The sequence below is a fragment of the Ursus arctos genome, unplaced genomic scaffold (assembly GCF_023065955.2).
Source record: "Ursus arctos isolate Adak ecotype North America unplaced genomic scaffold, UrsArc2.0 scaffold_32, whole genome shotgun sequence".
In the NCBI taxonomy this organism is placed as follows: Eukaryota; Metazoa; Chordata; class Mammalia; order Carnivora; family Ursidae; genus Ursus; species Ursus arctos.
The window spans coordinates 29,443,990-29,461,910 of NW_026623008.1; the positions used below are offsets into that span (position 1 = coordinate 29,443,990).

A 17,921-nucleotide genomic window follows, 5' to 3' on the forward strand; every position below is an offset into this window, starting at 1 on the left:
TACATTTGCTTTACACAAGGTGAACTACTTTCTAGGTCCGAGCACAGAAGGGGGGTGGGGAACAACACATAATATTTTAAGTACTGTGGAGAAGTCTATCTATTACTCCATTATTTGAACAAATAAAGTGAGTTAGGGATGTGAACCAATGTGTTCCCTCATTTGCCTTCCATTCTTTGTCTCTTAGAGCGTGCAACTAATTGAATTTGAAATCCTTGGTGTGTATGTCTTTAAAATCTAGGGCCAAGTAGCTTAAGACTTTTAAGGATTTCCTTACTATTTACCAATTTATTCATGAACTCAGCAAATGGTCGTTGAACTGCTGGAACTGTTCCTGGGGCACTGAATGGGTAACGTACCCGCTCCAGAGCCTGCTCTCGCTGAGACCGAGTGAGACGCGCTATCTCGGCAGCAGGGAAGTGACTGGCAGTTGCTATACCATCACCCTTCATGGATAAGTTCGAGAGTTACGTTTAAGAGTTAAATAAGAATCAGAAAGTAATACCGACCGAAGAGGGACAGACAGAATCTTCTATAGAAAATAATGAACATGAACAAGAAGAGGTAGAAAGTTGAGAGTAAAGAAAGTGTTTTAAGTGGCAAAACACCTGAAGGATTTAGTTTCCGAATACCATCATTCTGTGATAAAAGGCTTTAAAATAAGAAGTCTTTTAGGAGGTGATTTTAGGTTTTCTTTGCAAGGGTAACTTCGGCAATGTATAAGATTTGCCTTATTTCCTGGACTTAGGACCTAACTCCTGTGTATGATACTGACCTATCCTTCATGCTCTTCTGGATCCGATGGGGGAGGCAGGGTAATAACACAAGACTGAGAGTCAGACCTTGATTTGATTCTGGAACTCACTTGTTTTCTAACGCTGGACAAGTTACCTAATAACCTCGCTGTACTTTATTTTCTCATCTGGAAACTAAAGATTAAAATAACCGCTTTCATAGGATTGTTGCGAGGATTAAGTATCGATGCTCAGTGCATATATTAAGTGCCCCACAAATGATAGCTGTAAGCATAGTGCTTGTACTACCCTGTATAGCCTGGACTAGAAGAAACGTTGCGGGTGGTTCCAGAGGCAGAAGTCCCCAGTCTTCCTTCCTTGACTTGCTACTTCCAGTTCCCAGAACTGATTTAACTGGGGGCCATTGGCTTGGGAGGTGCTAATAATGGCCACTGACTATGACTGCCCCCGTTGTAAAGCAGCTGCTTGAGGACTATACACTGGGCTGTTTACAGAGATGCACAGCTGTTGTGTGGCTGCTGGCCTGCTTGAATCTTTCTTCTAATCCTGTGAACTGGTCCTGCTGAACTCATTAGCACAGAAGTACTATTTCAAGAGTCTTCTTCATGGGTTGCAACATTGAGAAGTTGCTATATAGAGTTGACTTCTCACTTCTGGGGAACTGGTATATTTCTAGAAGAACCTTTGTGGTGATTTAGTCTTAGAAATAGTTGACCTTTCACTTTCACTGCTTGCTACTTTGTAGAGCTTGTCACTCAGATATGCTTAATGCTACCATCTGTCAAGTAATCTGAACTTCTGGCCATGTTCAACATCTGCAGTTTAGACAAATTCTTTCTTAGTATTAATGCTGCCAGGCTTTAGAGTGTTTCTTACACATTGGGGCTCATCCCAGGCTGGGTTTTTCTTGTGGTCAGAATTTGATATACTATAGTTCTTTGAATGAGTCCTTTTAATAGTTGGGCTTCTCTGATTCAGTTTTCTTTTTCCTTTTTTTTTTTAGGGTTGCAGAGCAGTTGCTGGGGTGATTGACCTAGGCACAGTGGAGATATTTCCCATCTTCAAAGCCATGCAGAAGGGCCTCATTGACCAAGATACGGGCCTTGTGCTCCTGGAATCCCAGGTTATCATGTCTGGCCTCATTGCCCCTGAGACCAGCGAAAAGCTCTCTCTGGAGGAAGGTCTAGCCAGAAACCTCATTAATCCCCAGATGTACCAGCATTTCCAAGAGCTACAGGATGCCCTGTCCTTAATAAGCAGGCTTACTGAGAATAAAGGTCTTCTTTCTGTGGTGGAAGCAATTGAAAAGAAAATGATCAATGAGAGAGTTGGGCTGAAAGTCTTAGAAGCTCACCTGGCAACTGGAGGTTTCAGTCTCCCTCCTAATAAAAGCTGCATTAACCTAGAGGAGGCTTTTCACCAAGGCCTCATTTCTGCAAGGCTTCACTCAGTGTTAGAGTCTTACCTGAAATCATCCAAGAATCTGATAGATCCCAACACAGCTGAGAAAATCAGTTTGCTGGATCTGATGCAGAGATGTATTGTCCACCAGGACTCAGGGTTGAAACTGCTGCCTGTCAAGCAATTGGCAGGGGGAATGGTGAGCTTGAAATCAGGCCGGAAGGTTAGCATTTTCCGTGCAGTTCAGGAAGGCCTAATAGACAGACAGGTCACTGTCCGGCTGCTGGAAGCTCAGCTTTTTGCTGGTGGCATAGTGGATCCAAGAACAGGACACAGACTTACTGTGGAAGAGGCTGTAAGACATAATTTGATTGACCAAGATATGGCCTGTGCTATTCTCATAAGGCAGCTTCAGACAGGAGGCATCATAGACACCGTCACAGGGCATAGGCTGACAATAGATGAAGCAGTGAGCAATGACCTCGTAGCTGCTAAGATTGCCCTTGTGATTCTGGAGTCCCTTTGGTCATTCATGGGGTTGCTGTGGCCTGAATCTGGAGAGATCCTTCCAATCACAGATGCCCTAGAACAAGGTATTGTGTCTACTGAACTAGCTCATAAAATCCTTAGTGGCCGACAGCATATTAAAGCTCTGTTTCTACCAGCAAGCACAGAGGTTTGGTCCTGGAAAAAAGCAGTAGAAGATGGTATGTTGGACAAAGATCTTGTCAATAACTTAAAATCAATTTGCATACCTGATGTGATGCCCCACATGCAATTAGCAGATTCTTCAGAACGAAGCAAATTGAACATTAATCCTGGAGCAGTAGGTCTACCACGGAGCCAGAGCCAAACGGAGGGCCTAGTAAGCCCTAGCGAGAAGCTGTTGTTTCAGTTGATGACTCATAGCTATATCGATGTGCGGGATGGACAGAGGCTGCTCCTTTTAGACAACGAGCTCTTAGAGACACTGACAGCAAGAGGTGAATATCAAGCAAGTCCTCCAGAAGCGTTGGAAGTTGGGCATCAGAGACTAGAAACTCCCGAGGAATTACAAGAATCTGTAAATGTCAAAAGCACAGAAACTTTCTGTGATGGGCTGAATGTGAGGCCACGTGAGTTCCAGGGTTCTTTTCCGAATGAAGAATATCCCAAACGGGCAGATTGCGCTGAAGCGAAAGGCAAAACGACCACTGTAGAAATTGAAGCTTCCCCCATGGAGAACCCTGAGAGGGACCTATTTGTGGGAGAACAAAAAGTGAGAGTTCCAGATGTTGATACTTTGATGGTCCCAGATAAAGGCAAATCAGAGTTAAAAGGGCACTTGCTAGGCAACAAAAAGGAAGAACTAACAGGAATATCTACCAGAGAAAACATTAGCAGGGGACTTCTTACGGTACCCACTGAGGAAGCTGAAGATGTGACCTTGGTGGTGAGCAAAGACCCATTTCCTGTTGAGACCCTGAAGGAAGAATGGCGGACTCCCAGAAAGACTTCCTTTCTGTGTCAGACAGAACGAGCAGACACACTTGAAATTGAAATTCCAGGTGAAACTGGAAGTCCGCTCATAAAACCCCCGAGCAAAAAGTCACAATTTCAGGTAAAGAAAACTCTAGATTTAGAATCAGAGCTAAAGTCTGAAAATGACATGAATATTCATACTCTAGACAAAAAGAAAAGCTTAAATAAAACATTTTCGGGTAGGGATGACCATAAACAAAATCCAGAAGGACACGACACTGTAGGCGGTAGTGTGATAACGTTAGAAAAGACAAACGTGGAAGACAATGGTCATGAAACCTCCCTGTCATGTAGTCGTCCTTCAGAATTGCTCCAGGAAGCTACCTTAAATACATTGTCTGCACAATTACTAGATGGTGGTATCATTCACGAGCAAACAGGTCAGAAGCTCTTATTAAATGAAGCAATAGCCCGAGGTATTGTGCCTAGTCACACTGCTGTGAAACTTATGGGAAAACTGAACATGTTTCGGGGCTTCTTTGACCCTCAGACCTGCGAGTCTTTGACCACTGAAGAAGTCATTGATGAAGGTCTGATGGATGAGAAATTATTGCATAATGTCCTCAAGGCAGACAAAGCTATAAGTGGCGTCTTAGACCCCCGTACCCACACACTCTGCTCTGTGAAGGAAGCAGTTTCAGTTGGACTTCTTGACACACAAACAGCCTCCAGAATTTTAGAGGGGCAGGTGGTGACTGGTGGAATTGTTGACCTAAAACGAGGCAAAAAGGTTTCGGTAACTTTGGCTTCAAATCTTGGCTTGGTGGACAGTGCTGACCAGACAGAGCTTATAAATCTGGAGAAAGCTTCTAAAGGCAGGGATGCTGAGAAAACAGTTAGGGAAAGATTTGTTAGCTTACAAATGGAAACGACTGGAATTATGGACCCTGATAGCAAAACTCCTTTAACAATCATGCAGTCCATTGACAGAGGACTTCTGGAGAGAGAGGAGGCTGTTCGGTTATTGACTAAGCAGGTGGTAGATGGAGGTATCATTCACCATATATCTGGAATGAGACTTTCTGTTGATAACGCCTTTGAACATGGCATCATTGATGAAGATTTAGCCAAGCAACTCAAAAAAGTTGAGAACTTAAGCCTCTATCAGTTTTTTCATCCTGAAACCAAGGAAACTATTACCCTTCCTAAAGCCATAAAATTAGATCTTGTTACCCCACAGTTGAAAAGAGAAATCCAAGAAATTCAGGCTCGGACTGGACACTTTGTAGATCTCATTTCCGGCCAGAGATTGACCTTGGCAGAAGCTGAAAAAGAAGGACTGTTAACTAATAAAGCAATATTGTCTTCAGGAATGATGCATGGGATTGTAGATCCTGAAAATTACAGAATTGTTCCTTATTCAGAATTAGTAAAGAAATGTAAGATTGATATCGAATCTGGACAGAGATACCTAGAAGTAATTCCCTTCTCAGACATTAAAGATGAAGCAAGTGACAAAGTGCTTACATTGCCCCAAGCAACTCAGCTTGGAAAAGTGGACTTTGTATCTACACTGAAGGTTCTGGAAGCTCAGGCAAATAATGGGGGAATCATAGATACTGCCACAGGGAAAAGACTAACATTGGCATCAGCTTTGGAACAGAAATTAGTAGATGAAAACATGGTAAAAATTATTGCATCTCATCAGGTATTAAATGGAGGAATTGTTGACATATTTAATGATCAGAGAGTGACTCTAAAGGAAGCTGTTGAGAAAGGATTTATCAGCCCTGAACTGGCAACTATGATCCAGGCAGATACTTCAGAGTCCTGCCATCACGGGGCTCAGACTAAAAAGCAAGGTGGGATTGAAGTATGTGAAACAGAGAAGGAATTTCTAAGAAAGGAAATGTTAGTTGCTTGTAATCGGACTGCTGGAATGAGTTATGGTAAAGGAGCAAGTGAGAAATTATTTGAGATTGGAAGTCAGTCTGCACAAGGAAAAGTTAAAACAAGGGTTTCTGACAGAGGCCAGGACAAAAAGAGCAGGGAAATGTCATTAAAGGAATTGGAATGCAAGGATCAAGATATAAGAACTTCTCCAGATGCTGAAGAATCTGTCAGTATCATAATTCCTGGTGATCCTAAAGATACATCATTGGGCCAAGGTTCAGTGACACTCTCTCACTCGGAAATTCGTGATTTTAAACTCAAAGAGGCGACTAGTGATGACATGGAAAAAAACACAAATGAAGTGCAGAAAAACATAGAGGCCCAAATGGAAATTACTTCTCATATGAAATGGTCTATATCGAGTCCAGCCCCTAAAGAAATAAGAGAAAGCCAAGAAAGAATTATTTCAGAAGGACAAGAATCAGATTACGAAACTTGCAAATTGCTGAGTGAACAGGTTATGCAGAAACCAATGACTACCAGGGAGAAAAAGAAGAGGGAGAAGAGGGAGATGATTATAGAAGAAGGTGTCAAAACACGCAAACCAGTTCTTTCTGAAGAAAAGTTGAATCAAGAAACCACCATTAGAGCTGACCAGGCATCCAGTGTGGAGGGTCCACCTGTGGAAATAACCGTTAATGGAAAAGGAGAAGAAGCTGATAGAGAGCTAGGATTTTCTATCATTTGTCAAGCTGAAAACTCTTCCCCAATGATACCCAAAGGAATTTCGGTAAATGAGGATGTTTTAACATTCTTCAAACCTAATCAGGTCAGTGAAGGAGAAGTAAAAAATTTAAGCCTCTCCTTAACTTTAAAACCAGAAGAAAATTTATCTCAAATTACTGGTGGGGCCCAGAGTGAACCATTCTCTTCTACAACCCCAAGACCTGAAGGATTATATTACCAGGAATCAGTTGGAAAAGCCCAAGTTGCAGGCAGATCCCAAATTTCTGAATCAAACAAACCTTTCCAGGGAACTGTCAGACCAGAGACCACCTCTTGTCAAGATTCCTGTGTTACTTTTAAGACCAAAGAAACCAAAGATCTGATTTGCTCATCTAATGAATATAAAGAAAGATCATACCAGGAAGTACCTTTTGACTCAACAAGAACTCTTAAATTAGGAGAAACAACAGTTTCTACAGTAGAAGCAAAAGAAGTCAGTTATCTGGAATTCTCAGACAGAAAGGACTTTCATCGTCAGGACAGCAAAAGTGATAGTGAAATTTGTGGAATTCTCACATCTAAAATAATAGCAACTCAGGAAATGACTGGAGAGCAATTTCTAGAAATGTCAGACCCTAGAGTTACAGGTGTAGAAGCAGTGTCTTCTGAAGGCATGGTGTCTCAGGGTGTTCCCACAGTCTTAGCGTCCCTTCCTCCGGAGAAACTGTTCAAAGATGTGTCTCCAAAAGAGAGTGCAGGGCAACAGGATGCCACCGTTAGTCCCACTATTCCAGAGATTAGTGAAGAAAAGCCAGTGCCGCTCGTACAGCCTACAGTGAAGGTGGATAAGACACCACTGGAGAAGCTCAGAGAAAGTCCTCGTGATGAACAGACTCCCTTTGTGACTACAGCTGGGGGAAGGGGAAATGAAGGTGTAAACTCACAGCCCTCCAGAACAACTAAAGTAAGTTTCCCCGTGGTGTATTTGTATATGTATTTTAGATATAACTAGTGTAATGCTTAAACTCTTGACTGGATACTGAGTTTACGTATGTACAGTTGTGTGCATACATACAGTTTCAGGGGACTAGATGATTCCCTAAGGTATAACTTAGTTTACCATCATCTGTTTGTTACACAGTTGTTAGAAAATTAGGCAGAATGTCTTTCTGAAATTTGCAAAGGCTTTAAGTTAGAAGCTAACACTGGAGCTAATATGAAATAGCAGAGTGATAGTACCTGTAGTCGGAATACCTTTTGGAAGTTTTGCTACAATGTTTATAGATTGATAATTGTGAGCCTCTCCTGAGGAAGTTAATAAAATCACTTTTTTGTCTATTGACTTGAGGCAACATAGACGCATAGCATGTTTTATTTCATCCCACCCTATGTGTAGTAAAAATTCCTATTTGTCTATCAATAAGACCCAGCCTGCTTTTAAAAGCAGACTTAAAGGTGAATGTCTGATCTGAGTGAGTTTTCTTTTTGGCCCTACAGAATGTATTTAACCGACAACTCTGTCTAGAATATGATGAGAAGCTGGTATCCTACCTCTCTCTGTTACGTGACATTGAAATGAGGACCAAACAGATTCAGCCTCTGGACATAAACCTGGCAGAGCTACAGGACCTGCTGGGTCAGGCCAAGGTGGGTTCCCAGAGACTCCCTGCAGGCCCACCAGCTTGGAGGGAGTAGAGAGTATTCAGGAAGAAAAACATATTCAGGGGCTCCTGGATGGCTTAGTCAGTTAAGCAGTCTGCCTCTTGATCTCAGCTCAGATCTTGATCTCAGAGTAGTGAGTTCAAGCTCCATATTGGGCCCAGCATGGAGCTGCTTAAAAAAAATTATTGGGGTGCCTGAGTGGCTCAGATGGTTACGCATCTGCCTTTGGCTCAGGTCATGATCTCCAGGTCCTGGGATCGAGTCCCACGTCAGGCTCCCAGCTCAGCAGGGAGTCTGCTTCTCCCTCTCCCTCTCACCCTGCTTGTGCTATCTCTGTCTCTCTCCCTCAAATGAATAAATAAAAATATTTTTAAAAATTATTTTAAAAAAAGAAAGGCAGGGGTGCCTGGGTGGCACAGTCGTTAAGCGTCTGCCTTCGGCTCAGGGCGTGATCCTGGAGTTCCGGGATCAAGCCCCACATCAGGCTCCTCCGCTGGAAGCCTGCTTCTTCCTCTCCCACTCCCCCTGCTTGTGTTCCCTCTCTCACTGGCTGTCTGTCTCTGTCAAATAAGTAAATAAAATCTTTAAAAAAAAAAAAAAAAAAAGGCAAAGACCACCACCATTTAAGGGACCAAAAAAAAAAAAAAAAAACCAGATTAAAAAAACTGGAGATCTCTGAAGAACATCAGGAAACTCTGGTCTCACAAAAACCAAAGCAGAAGAGACTCAAGGGAGGAGTTGCATCAGGAGTAAATACAGTAGGGAGACTGAGTGAGGACTAAAAGGGAGATTTAGTGCCCATAGTCATGGGTAACCTTAATAAGAATAGTTTCAGTGGAGTCATAGGATACAAATGAGGTTTCGGTGAGAGCAAATGGGAGGTTGGAAGGTGGGAGCAGTTAATGTAAATCATTCTTTCCAGAAGCTTGGTGGTGCAGGCAAGCAGAGAGGTAGGACACTAGCTGGAGGAAATGTACTGAAAGAAGAATGTTTTGAGTGGATTTTGGGGCCAACGAGGAGGAACCAATAAAAAAGAAGAACTTGAAGTTAGGGGAGAGAAGAAATGATAATGGATGGCATGAGGTTCCTGGGGACATAAATTAGACAGCTTGAGTGGCTTGAGTGGGAGGAAGAGGAGCTCTTTTCCTCAACTGAAGTTAAGACTTGTCATAGGATTGGAGTCACAGTGAGGACAGAATTTAGAGGCTAAGCAGTTCTCTCAATATCTGGAGTGTGGCCTTGGGTAGGGCAGCAGAAGGGCAGGTGAAGATGATGTCCAGAACTGCCAACTTTCCCACTGCTTATTTCTGAGGCTTTAAGTTAGAAACTAACACTGGAGCTAAGGCTGAGGCCTTTGCTGAGGCTCAGAATATTGTAGACTAGCTGAGTTGGGAAGGCTGGGTTGGGATATTTTTCTATTTTTTCCTTCTGCCCCCTTGGAATTTGGAGTGGAAAAGTCTTTTTTTTTTTTTAAAGATTTTATTTATTTATAAGCATATGAACAGAGGGAGGGGCAGAGGGAGAGGGAGAAGCAGACTCCCCACTGAGTGCAGAGCCCAACACGGGGCTTGATCCCAGGACCCTGAGATCATGACCTGAGCTGAAATCAGACGCTTAACCGACTGAGCCACCCAGGAACCCAGGAAGAGTCGTTCTTTTGTTTGACTTATATTGTGTCACGTTATATAATGCAGAATGACACTCTTGAAAGAGGCAGCAAGTTGTATTGGAAGGTGCACTACACTGACTCAGGAAACCTGAATCCAGGTCCTTGCTCCAATGCTGAGGTGGGTGACCTCAGACAAAAATAAAATAAAAAATAATATTTTCAAACGCCGACGCATTGCTTCGGTAAATCCAGAATAATAATGTCTATTCTGCCTACCTCGAGGATTAGTGATTCAAGAATTGTGAGAACCAAACAAACGAATGAACATGCATAAAAACATTTCATAAGCTGTAAAGCAGGTGTCAGCATGAGGCGACAGGAAACTGTGTTCACAACTGATTCTTAAATAGCAAGAATTCTAGTCTTGATTTTGGAGGTAACTCCACTTTATCCCCCCAGGTATTAGACAGGGAGCTAAAGGATCTGTCCACGTTGGTGAATCAGGAATTAGAATGCGTGAATCAGATTATCATCAGCCAGCCTCAAGAAGTCCCTGCTCAACTGCTGAAGGCTCTAGAGAAAGATGCCAAGAATCTTCAAAAGTCCCTCAGCTCTGTGAGTGACACCTGGAATTCCAGACTACTCCACCTCCAGAGTGCTGCGGAAGTAAAAAAGGTTGCTTCTTGTTTTTATTCACGAAGGCTCGCAAAGTCTGGGCGGACTTGAAGATTTTCATCAGCTAATTTGCCATTTGTTTCTTAGACTAGAGTGTTAAGTCAGCACGAACAGCTAGAAGGCCGACTTCAAGATCTGAGAGCCTGGGTTGGCAGTACCAATCTTCTTCTGAGCAGCAAGGAATATAACGATGAAACCAACACTGACAGCCTGAAACACCGTCTCCAGCAGTTTGAGGTAGGCTCTCCACCCATTCTCAAGTGCGTTTTCATTGTCCTCGGAGTTGCCTCGGTTTTATTTTCCTGCAAGGGAAACCGGAATCTGTACTTCTCTTTCTCAGAAAAACTGATTTTCCATTTTAGAAATAAAGTCTGCCGTGTTTAGTTTTTTAGGTTATCATACCCTTAGAGCTTCAGTGATTATGTTTATTTCTCCTTTCAGCTATTCTCTGAGCGTCTACAGAATGGCCTGTTATCAACTTCATCTTGTCTTTGTAACTGACCATCTAGTATCCATCCTTTGTTTCTAATTTTACACACACCAATTTCAGGAGGCTTGTTGATCCATGATTGAGAGCATGGCTTGGCAAACTTTCTATAAAGGGCCAGATAGTAAATATTTTAGGCCTTGAAGGTCGTACACAAACGGACCATTTCTGTAGCAGCCATTCATCTTTGCTGTTGAAACATGAAAGCAGCTGTGGACAGTACATAAGTGGATGTTCATGGATGTGTTACAATAGAACTTGATTTACAAAAACAGGTGGCAGGCAGATTTGGCCTGGGGACTATTGATTGCCATCCGCTGATCTAGGGAGATGCTTTTTTTCTTCTTAAGCTTTAAATTAATTGATTCTTTTTATGAGTCAGTGAGAGAAAAATAGACACTGAGATACTCATGAGCTGAGGTGGGTTTTTTTTTCCTCCCGACATCGTTCTTTGTTTTGGTTATACTTAAGATAATATCAGATATTACTCACACTGGTTTACCCACCCTCTGCTATAGATAGCACACTCCTTAAATTCTTTCTAAAGTCAGAGCAGAACTAAAGATGCCCTCTCTTTCTGTTGTATCCTCTTCTTTTCCCCTAGTCTTAGGAGAAGCAGACATAGTTTGTCCATAGTCAGGCTTCTTGTATGTAACCCATCTCTTCTTGTCTTGCAAGAGTTGACCTGCCATCTTTGTTCATGCCTTTTCTTCCAAATCTGTCATTAGGCGCGTGAGCTGCAGACTTGATCTGCTCACTAACAGAGTATTAAAAAAGAAAGCAAGAGTGAAAAAAATGCCTTGACAAAGTATATGATATAAAAACACAGAGCATCTCATGCATGGTTTCGTGCCCTAGTTATAACTTAAATGAATGCCCTAATGGGAAGACAGCCACAGTCTGAGTCTTATTTTCCTAATGACAGTTTCCTAAATCCATTCATCACAGATGAAAAGAGACACTTAGCTTGATGGTAAATATTCAAGTAGCCCTTTCTGTCTGCTCTGCAGGATTGCTGACTACCCTCAGTTTCAAAGCGATACAGATGTAGATATCTTAAGTGTTTTTATTGCGTTTTGTGTTACATAGCTGATGACCACTAAATGTTTATGGAAAAATTGCATACTTTTAATTGTCTGAAAACAGATAAATTTTAGTGTTTAGGTAGGGGTGTGTGTGTGTGTGTGTGTATATATATATATATATATACACATATATATATATATATATATATACACATATATATATATGTGTATATATATATATATATATAACTGTTATATAAGAAAGTCTGACTGTAATCTTTTACAGCCTTAAAATATGTAGGCCACATTATTTACTCTAAAAATCATGTATTAGTGAACCACAAATAACTTGAGTGATTCCCGAGTTCTGGCCTTCCAGTAACTCACTGCTGGACAAATACAAATAGGTATTTGAAACTAAGAAAATACAATTAGGCAGACCTATCTCAGTCCAGAAATTCATGATACATTTTCTAAATCTTAAAAAAAAATTTTTTTACATATAACCTGGGATTAGCAGAAGTATAATTCTATAACATAAATAATTAAAAATTTACTGCATTTGGAGATCAAGATCCAGTAAAGAAAACCTAATTGTGATATATGAGGAGTTTGGGGAGACCAGAAGGGAGAGAAATTTCCTGTGCTGGTTTGGCACTAGAAATGATTAGTTATCGATGATAAAAATATAGCAAATTAACCTGCCTTTATTTATGTTGACTCTTTGATTAAAACCAACAGCTTCTACTTTGATAGAGAATTCGAAGTTTTACTTATTTTTATTTTTTTCATTTCCTTCCTTAGGATTTGAAGCAGCCCATGGCTGAAAGGAAATCTCAGCTGGATGCTCTTGCTTTTGATATTCAGTTCTTTATCTCGGAGCACGCCCAGGACCTATCCCCGCAGCAGAACCGGCAGATGCTGAGGCTTCTGAATGAACTGCAGAGGTCCTTCCAGGACCTTGTGGAGCAGACCGCAGCTCAGATGGATGCCTTGCAGGGCCATTTTCAACAAATGGAGCGGGCAGCCCAGGTCAAGGTCAGACTGAACCAGCGGCTGGGCTCTATTTGTCTTTTGGGGTATCCTCTCTGTCCTTGAGATTTCTGGCCAGACTCCATCTGTCATGATTCTAGGAGCCTGCATTGACAGTTTTTGAAATTTCATGTCTTCCAGGCCAGTTTGGTTCTGGTTTAGGAGGCAGCTATTCTGGCTGTATTTCTTGCCATGTTTTTGGTTTTACGTGTGCGTGTGAGAGAATGTGTGTGTTTACGTGTGTGTGCATGTGCAAGTATTTTCCTTTTAGTGAGACTCGACCTTCACTGTGTCTCATCATGTCTGACTTCCAAACAAAAGTCACATCCCTCGCCCTTATTTCTCCTCCTTTCTCCCTCAGCATTCTTTTCACGGCCATTAGGAACGGTTAGGTACTCTGAGCTCTTGAGAAGAATGGTTCTGAAATGAGATTTATTCTGGGGCTTTTCACATGATTAACAGTAATATTCCTTGACCGCCTTCACATAGCCAACAACGAAATTTTTATCAGAATCGTATTAATTTTTTAGCACTTTTTAAATCATGATTAGTTTCTAGCACCTTCCTTCACACTGTGATGCCCAGTGCTCATTCACTTATGGAAACCATCCTACCACTGTCCATCACAATCCTCTTCTTGCAAAACTCAACAGAATTCCATTGATGGTAACATCATAATCTAAGAATACTGAGAATGATGCTTAGGCATTTTTGCGGTTTGAATAGTAAGTTGGAGTTCAACAAGATGATATTAGAATGTCATTATCACCAGCAATCTGTCTCAGGGTTGCCTTTATTAAATATTGTATAAAGCTGAATGGAGCTTTTGAGCTAGGCTCAGCAGAAATTAGCTTAGTCAGTTCCGTATGTCCCCCATTATTGCTTGTCGTTCCAACTGTATTGAAATTGAAATTGAAATAAAATACTGATGCAACTCTTTAGGTTACTTTCCAAATCTGAAAATTTGCAGTATCCTTGCTTGGGAATGTATATAGCATGGTGTAGTCTGTGGATAATTAATGAAGTGGCATTGGTCTGAGCCACTTTAAGACACAACCCAGGGTAGGCCCCTGAGCTGCAGCAGGTGGTAGAACTGCATGTGAACATTCTCTCTGAGCACATAATTAATTCCACAATGTTTATTAACCTTGTTATTGTCAGAAATGCTCTGCTTCTCTCTATATTTGCCCTGAATGCATGTGTATGTCCGTGTGTTAACTTGTTTGCTTTGCTTTTTTCAGATTCAGTCTGCACCCATCCTAACCCATGAAGATCCCGTTTTACAGCTGAAGAGCTCTTAGGAGTTCTCTTCCAGTGCCCTTCTATTTGTCCTAAAGAGGGGGAGAGAGGGCCAATGTGGGCACCTGTTTGTAAGTGCAGGTGACTAAAACACCATCAGAAGGTAGAAACTGGTGGACAATGGTTCTAGAAGGATGGTCAGGAGAACACATCATGCTCAATGGCTCAATTAGGTGCTTCAGTGTCATGCAGCCGAGATGAGATTTGGAGAAAGGATCAGGCACAGAAACATATTCCCTTCCTCCCCGTGGGCCTGGCTTTTGTCTCTGATATCACTTGTAGACACCTGAAGGACTGAGCCAGTTGCTATTCTTGGGCAGTTTTCTTCTCAAAATAACCAAGCCCCTCATGCCTGGCATGTAATCATTCCATTTAATGGGTATCTGCATTTGTGAGACGTTTGATTTATAAAGTCAGCTCAATTATTAAGCTCGATTAGCTTATGAATTATCCAGATTCTTGATTTTTTTCCCCCTCCTAATCTAGTCCTTCTAATTTCTGTATTTTAGCGTAGTATTAGCATATCCTTTAGTTCTGGTGGAGGAATTGATCATAACCACTAATTTATTATTATCACCATTATCATTTATGGATTTGAGGCATCTGGGCTCTCTGTTCTCCATTTCCAGGGCTAATAACAGCAGCCTGGCAGAGGAACTCCCAACCAAAACCTGAGAGCATTCTCACCTGAAATTACCCCAGAATATAACCCAAACTATTGACCCAGGTCAACAGACTGTCCAAATGAGGGGAGCTTTCTGAATATGACTTCTGTGCTTTTTCCTGTTCTAGTCTCCCACCAACTCTTCCATCCTTAAGATATAACCTTTCTGTTTTACATTTCAGGGAGTTATCTTGTATTTGTAAAATGAGGATTATTAATCATCTCTTGGCCCCTTTGCATTTTAATTAGACCCTGCAGAAACAACAAAATACCTGTCACCAGAAACTGGAGGATCTTTGCAACTGGCTAGGACAGGCAGAAAGCACATTGGCAGGCCACCAAGGTAGAGCCACCCAGCAGGATCTCTCTGCTTTGCAGAAGAACCAGAGTGACTTGAAGGTCAGTGTGAGTTAATTCACTTTTCTCATTCCTTCAGCAAATCTTTATAAAGGCTCACTATGTGCCAGGCACAGTGCTTCATGCTGGCAACGTAACGGTAAACATCCCTGTTCTCATGAAGCTTAGAGTCTAGTGGGAGAGACAACATTACACAGATAAGCACAAAAATGAACATGTAATTATTAACTGTTATATGTATAGGGGCACCTGGGTGGCTCAGTTGGTTAAGCAGTTGACTCTTGATTTCAGCTCAGGTCCTGGGTCCTGGGATTGAGCCCCATGTCGGGCTCTGCGCTCAGCGGGAAATCTGCTTCAGGATTCTCTCTCTCCCTCTGCCCCTCCCCCTGCTTGCTTGCTCTCTCACTCTCTAAAATAAATCTTTAACTTTTATATGTATGAAGGAAAGGTTACCCGAGAATGTTTAACAGTCAGACCCAATCCTGTCTAGGATTTTAGAAAAGATTACTTTGAAGAAATGTCACTTAAACTGAGAACTGAAGAGCATGCAGGGGTTGACACATGAAGGGGCGGAGGGCGGAGTTGGACTGCAAAGAACAAAAGGAAGGTTAGTGAATGATGAGGTGGGACCCATATCATGCTGGGCCTTGTAGGCTGCATGAAGGATAAGGAGTGGTGGATGCCTGGCTGGGTCAGTCAGTAGAGCATGTGACTCTTGATCCTAGAGTTGTGAGTCCCAGCCCCATGGTGGGTATAGAGATTACTTTAAAAAAGGTGGTGGGGGGGTGGGGAATGGACACCTGGGTGGCTCAGTTGGTTAAGCATCTGCCTTCTGCTCAGGCCATGATCCCAGGGTCCTAGGATCAAGTCCCACATTGGACTCTTTGCTTGGTGGAGAGCCTGCTTCTCCTGATGCCTGCCGGTCCCCCTACTTGTGCTCTCTCTCTCCCACTTTCTCTCTAACAAATAAATAAATAAAATCTTAAAAAAAAAAAAAAAAAAGGCTAAGAAGTGATACCCAAAAGAGTATAAAGGACTAACCAACCCTCAAGTCAGCTAGAATCCCATTGTCAACTCCTCTGTATAGAAGAATGATCTCTTTGAGGACAACTCATTACAAAATAAGCATCATGTTTGTGGGCAGTCTCCTTTTTCGTCTTCACTAAGTATTTGCTTAGAAATTTAAATTTTGCTCAGAAAATTAAGTATTAGAGGGACGCCTGGATGGCTCAGTCGGTTAAGCATCTGCCTTTGGCTCAGGTCATGATCCCATCCCAGAGTCCCAGGATTAAGCCCCGCTTTGGGCCCCCTGCTCAGCAGAGAGCCTGCTTCTTCCCCTGCCCCTCACCCCGCTTGTGCTCTCTCTCTCTCTCTCTCTCTCTCTCTCACTCTCAAATAAAAAAAAAAAAAATCAAAAAAGAAAAAAGAAAATTAAGTGTTAGAATATTTCTTAAGTAAAAAAAATATCTTAGAAATTCTTATTTGCATTGGTTTAGGCCTAAACCTTAAGCAGATTACAGTCAGGGACACATACCTGGTGCAGGTGTGTGTCATCCTGGCTGTTCCATCTGTGTGCTGTTAGCAGTCTCAGAAGAAGTAACACTGATGTCTCTGCCCTCCCTGTGTTCATGTGTTAAGGATTTACAGGACGACATTCAGAATCGGGCTGCCTCATTTGCCAGTGTGGTCAAGGACATCGAAGGGTTCCTGGAAGAGAACCAGGCCAAGCTGAGCCCCCATGAGCCGACAGCTCTTCGGGAGAAGCTTCGTCAGGCGAAGGAGCAGTACGAGGCTCTCCAGGAACGGACGCGAGTGGCCCAGAAGGAGCTGGAGGAAGTGGTGACCTCAGCCGTACAGCAGGAGACTGAAAAGGTAACCAGACTTCTTTGATGCTTGGTATTTTTCAAAAACAAAAATTTTGGTGCCTGGCAAATGAGGGAAAGGTAATAAGGGGAAACTGCCTTACAGAGAGCCTACAATCATGAAAAGGGGCTACTTCAGGAGCTGGTCTGTGAGTCAGTATTTATTTTGGTAAGAAACAACCTGAAGGACTTTAAATCAGGAATAGTTGGTAGGAAGTTCATATCACCCACCCCACCCCCCAAAGAAAAAATATTTCTTGCTATCTGTGTACTCAGGACTTTAATCGGAAAGTCTTGGAAAGAACTCAGTGAAGAAGGGTAGTACTTTGGGGAGGAAAAAGCAAGTGGCATATTTCAAACATGAATCTAGATTGATAATCCAAGAGCACGAGGGGAAATATCTGGGGAGTCTTAGTGTGCCACAAGCTGTCCGCAAGCGGCCCCTGTAGATCAGCGGGAATTGTGGCGCTGGGATAAACCTAAAAGGTAAAATCTCAAATGGTTTTCTGCACCCCCCCTCGGCGCTGGCAGATTGAATTAGAATCCTTTGTCTGGCCGTGGACTCTGACACAAATGGGAGAGGTAGAAAGTATGGAAAAGAGAAATAAATTACCTGAAGGGGAATTCTGAAATATATGAGGCTATCACTTGGCATAACCTGTTTAATTAATAACAATACGGGAGCAGTCAGAAAATGGAATTCGAAAGGCAAGTTTTAGAACTCAATACTCTGTCTGGCAGGAAAAGGATGGGAGAAGTCTGCATGTCCCGTAGAGAAGGGTAGCTGGTAATCGAGTGTGACTGTACTGTTTCTGGCCCTAAAAGCCAGGGCATCGCTTCTGTACACCTGTGAGGGATTCCATAAAGCCTTGCTGGGCTGCCAGGACTAAGCCATCTCTTAAAGCCCTTTTAAATCCTGGATTTTGCTACCCCCACACCTCATGTACTTTGGGGGGGGGGGCAGCAAAGTAAGGTTTATTGAGCGATAACAAAGCTCCGGAGGAGGGAGGGGA

General features: G+C 42.4%; 1 protein-coding gene across 27 annotated transcripts in view; it reads left to right on the forward strand.

Moving 5' to 3' along the window:
- Positions 1 to 17,921, forward strand: part of MACF1 (microtubule actin crosslinking factor 1) — a 328,942-nt gene that overhangs the window by 208,028 nt on the left and 102,993 nt on the right. For 20 of the 27 annotated variants that reach the window (XM_044390486.3, XM_044390500.3, XM_048221817.2 and 17 more), the window contains 7 exons: positions 1,759 to 7,200; positions 7,734 to 7,883; positions 9,967 to 10,182; positions 10,270 to 10,419; positions 12,499 to 12,732; positions 14,939 to 15,088; positions 16,685 to 16,918. In XM_044390486.3, coding sequence (XP_044246421.2) covers positions 1,759 to 7,200; positions 7,734 to 7,883; positions 9,967 to 10,182; positions 10,270 to 10,419; positions 12,499 to 12,732; positions 14,939 to 15,088; positions 16,685 to 16,918 — 6,576 coding nt within the window. The remainder of the gene's footprint in view (positions 1 to 1,758; positions 7,201 to 7,733; positions 7,884 to 9,966; positions 10,183 to 10,269; positions 10,420 to 12,498; positions 12,733 to 14,938; positions 15,089 to 16,684; positions 16,919 to 17,921) is intronic. The other 7 variants (XM_057305202.1, XM_048221818.2, XM_057305205.1 and 4 more) reach the window with 1 other exon arrangement.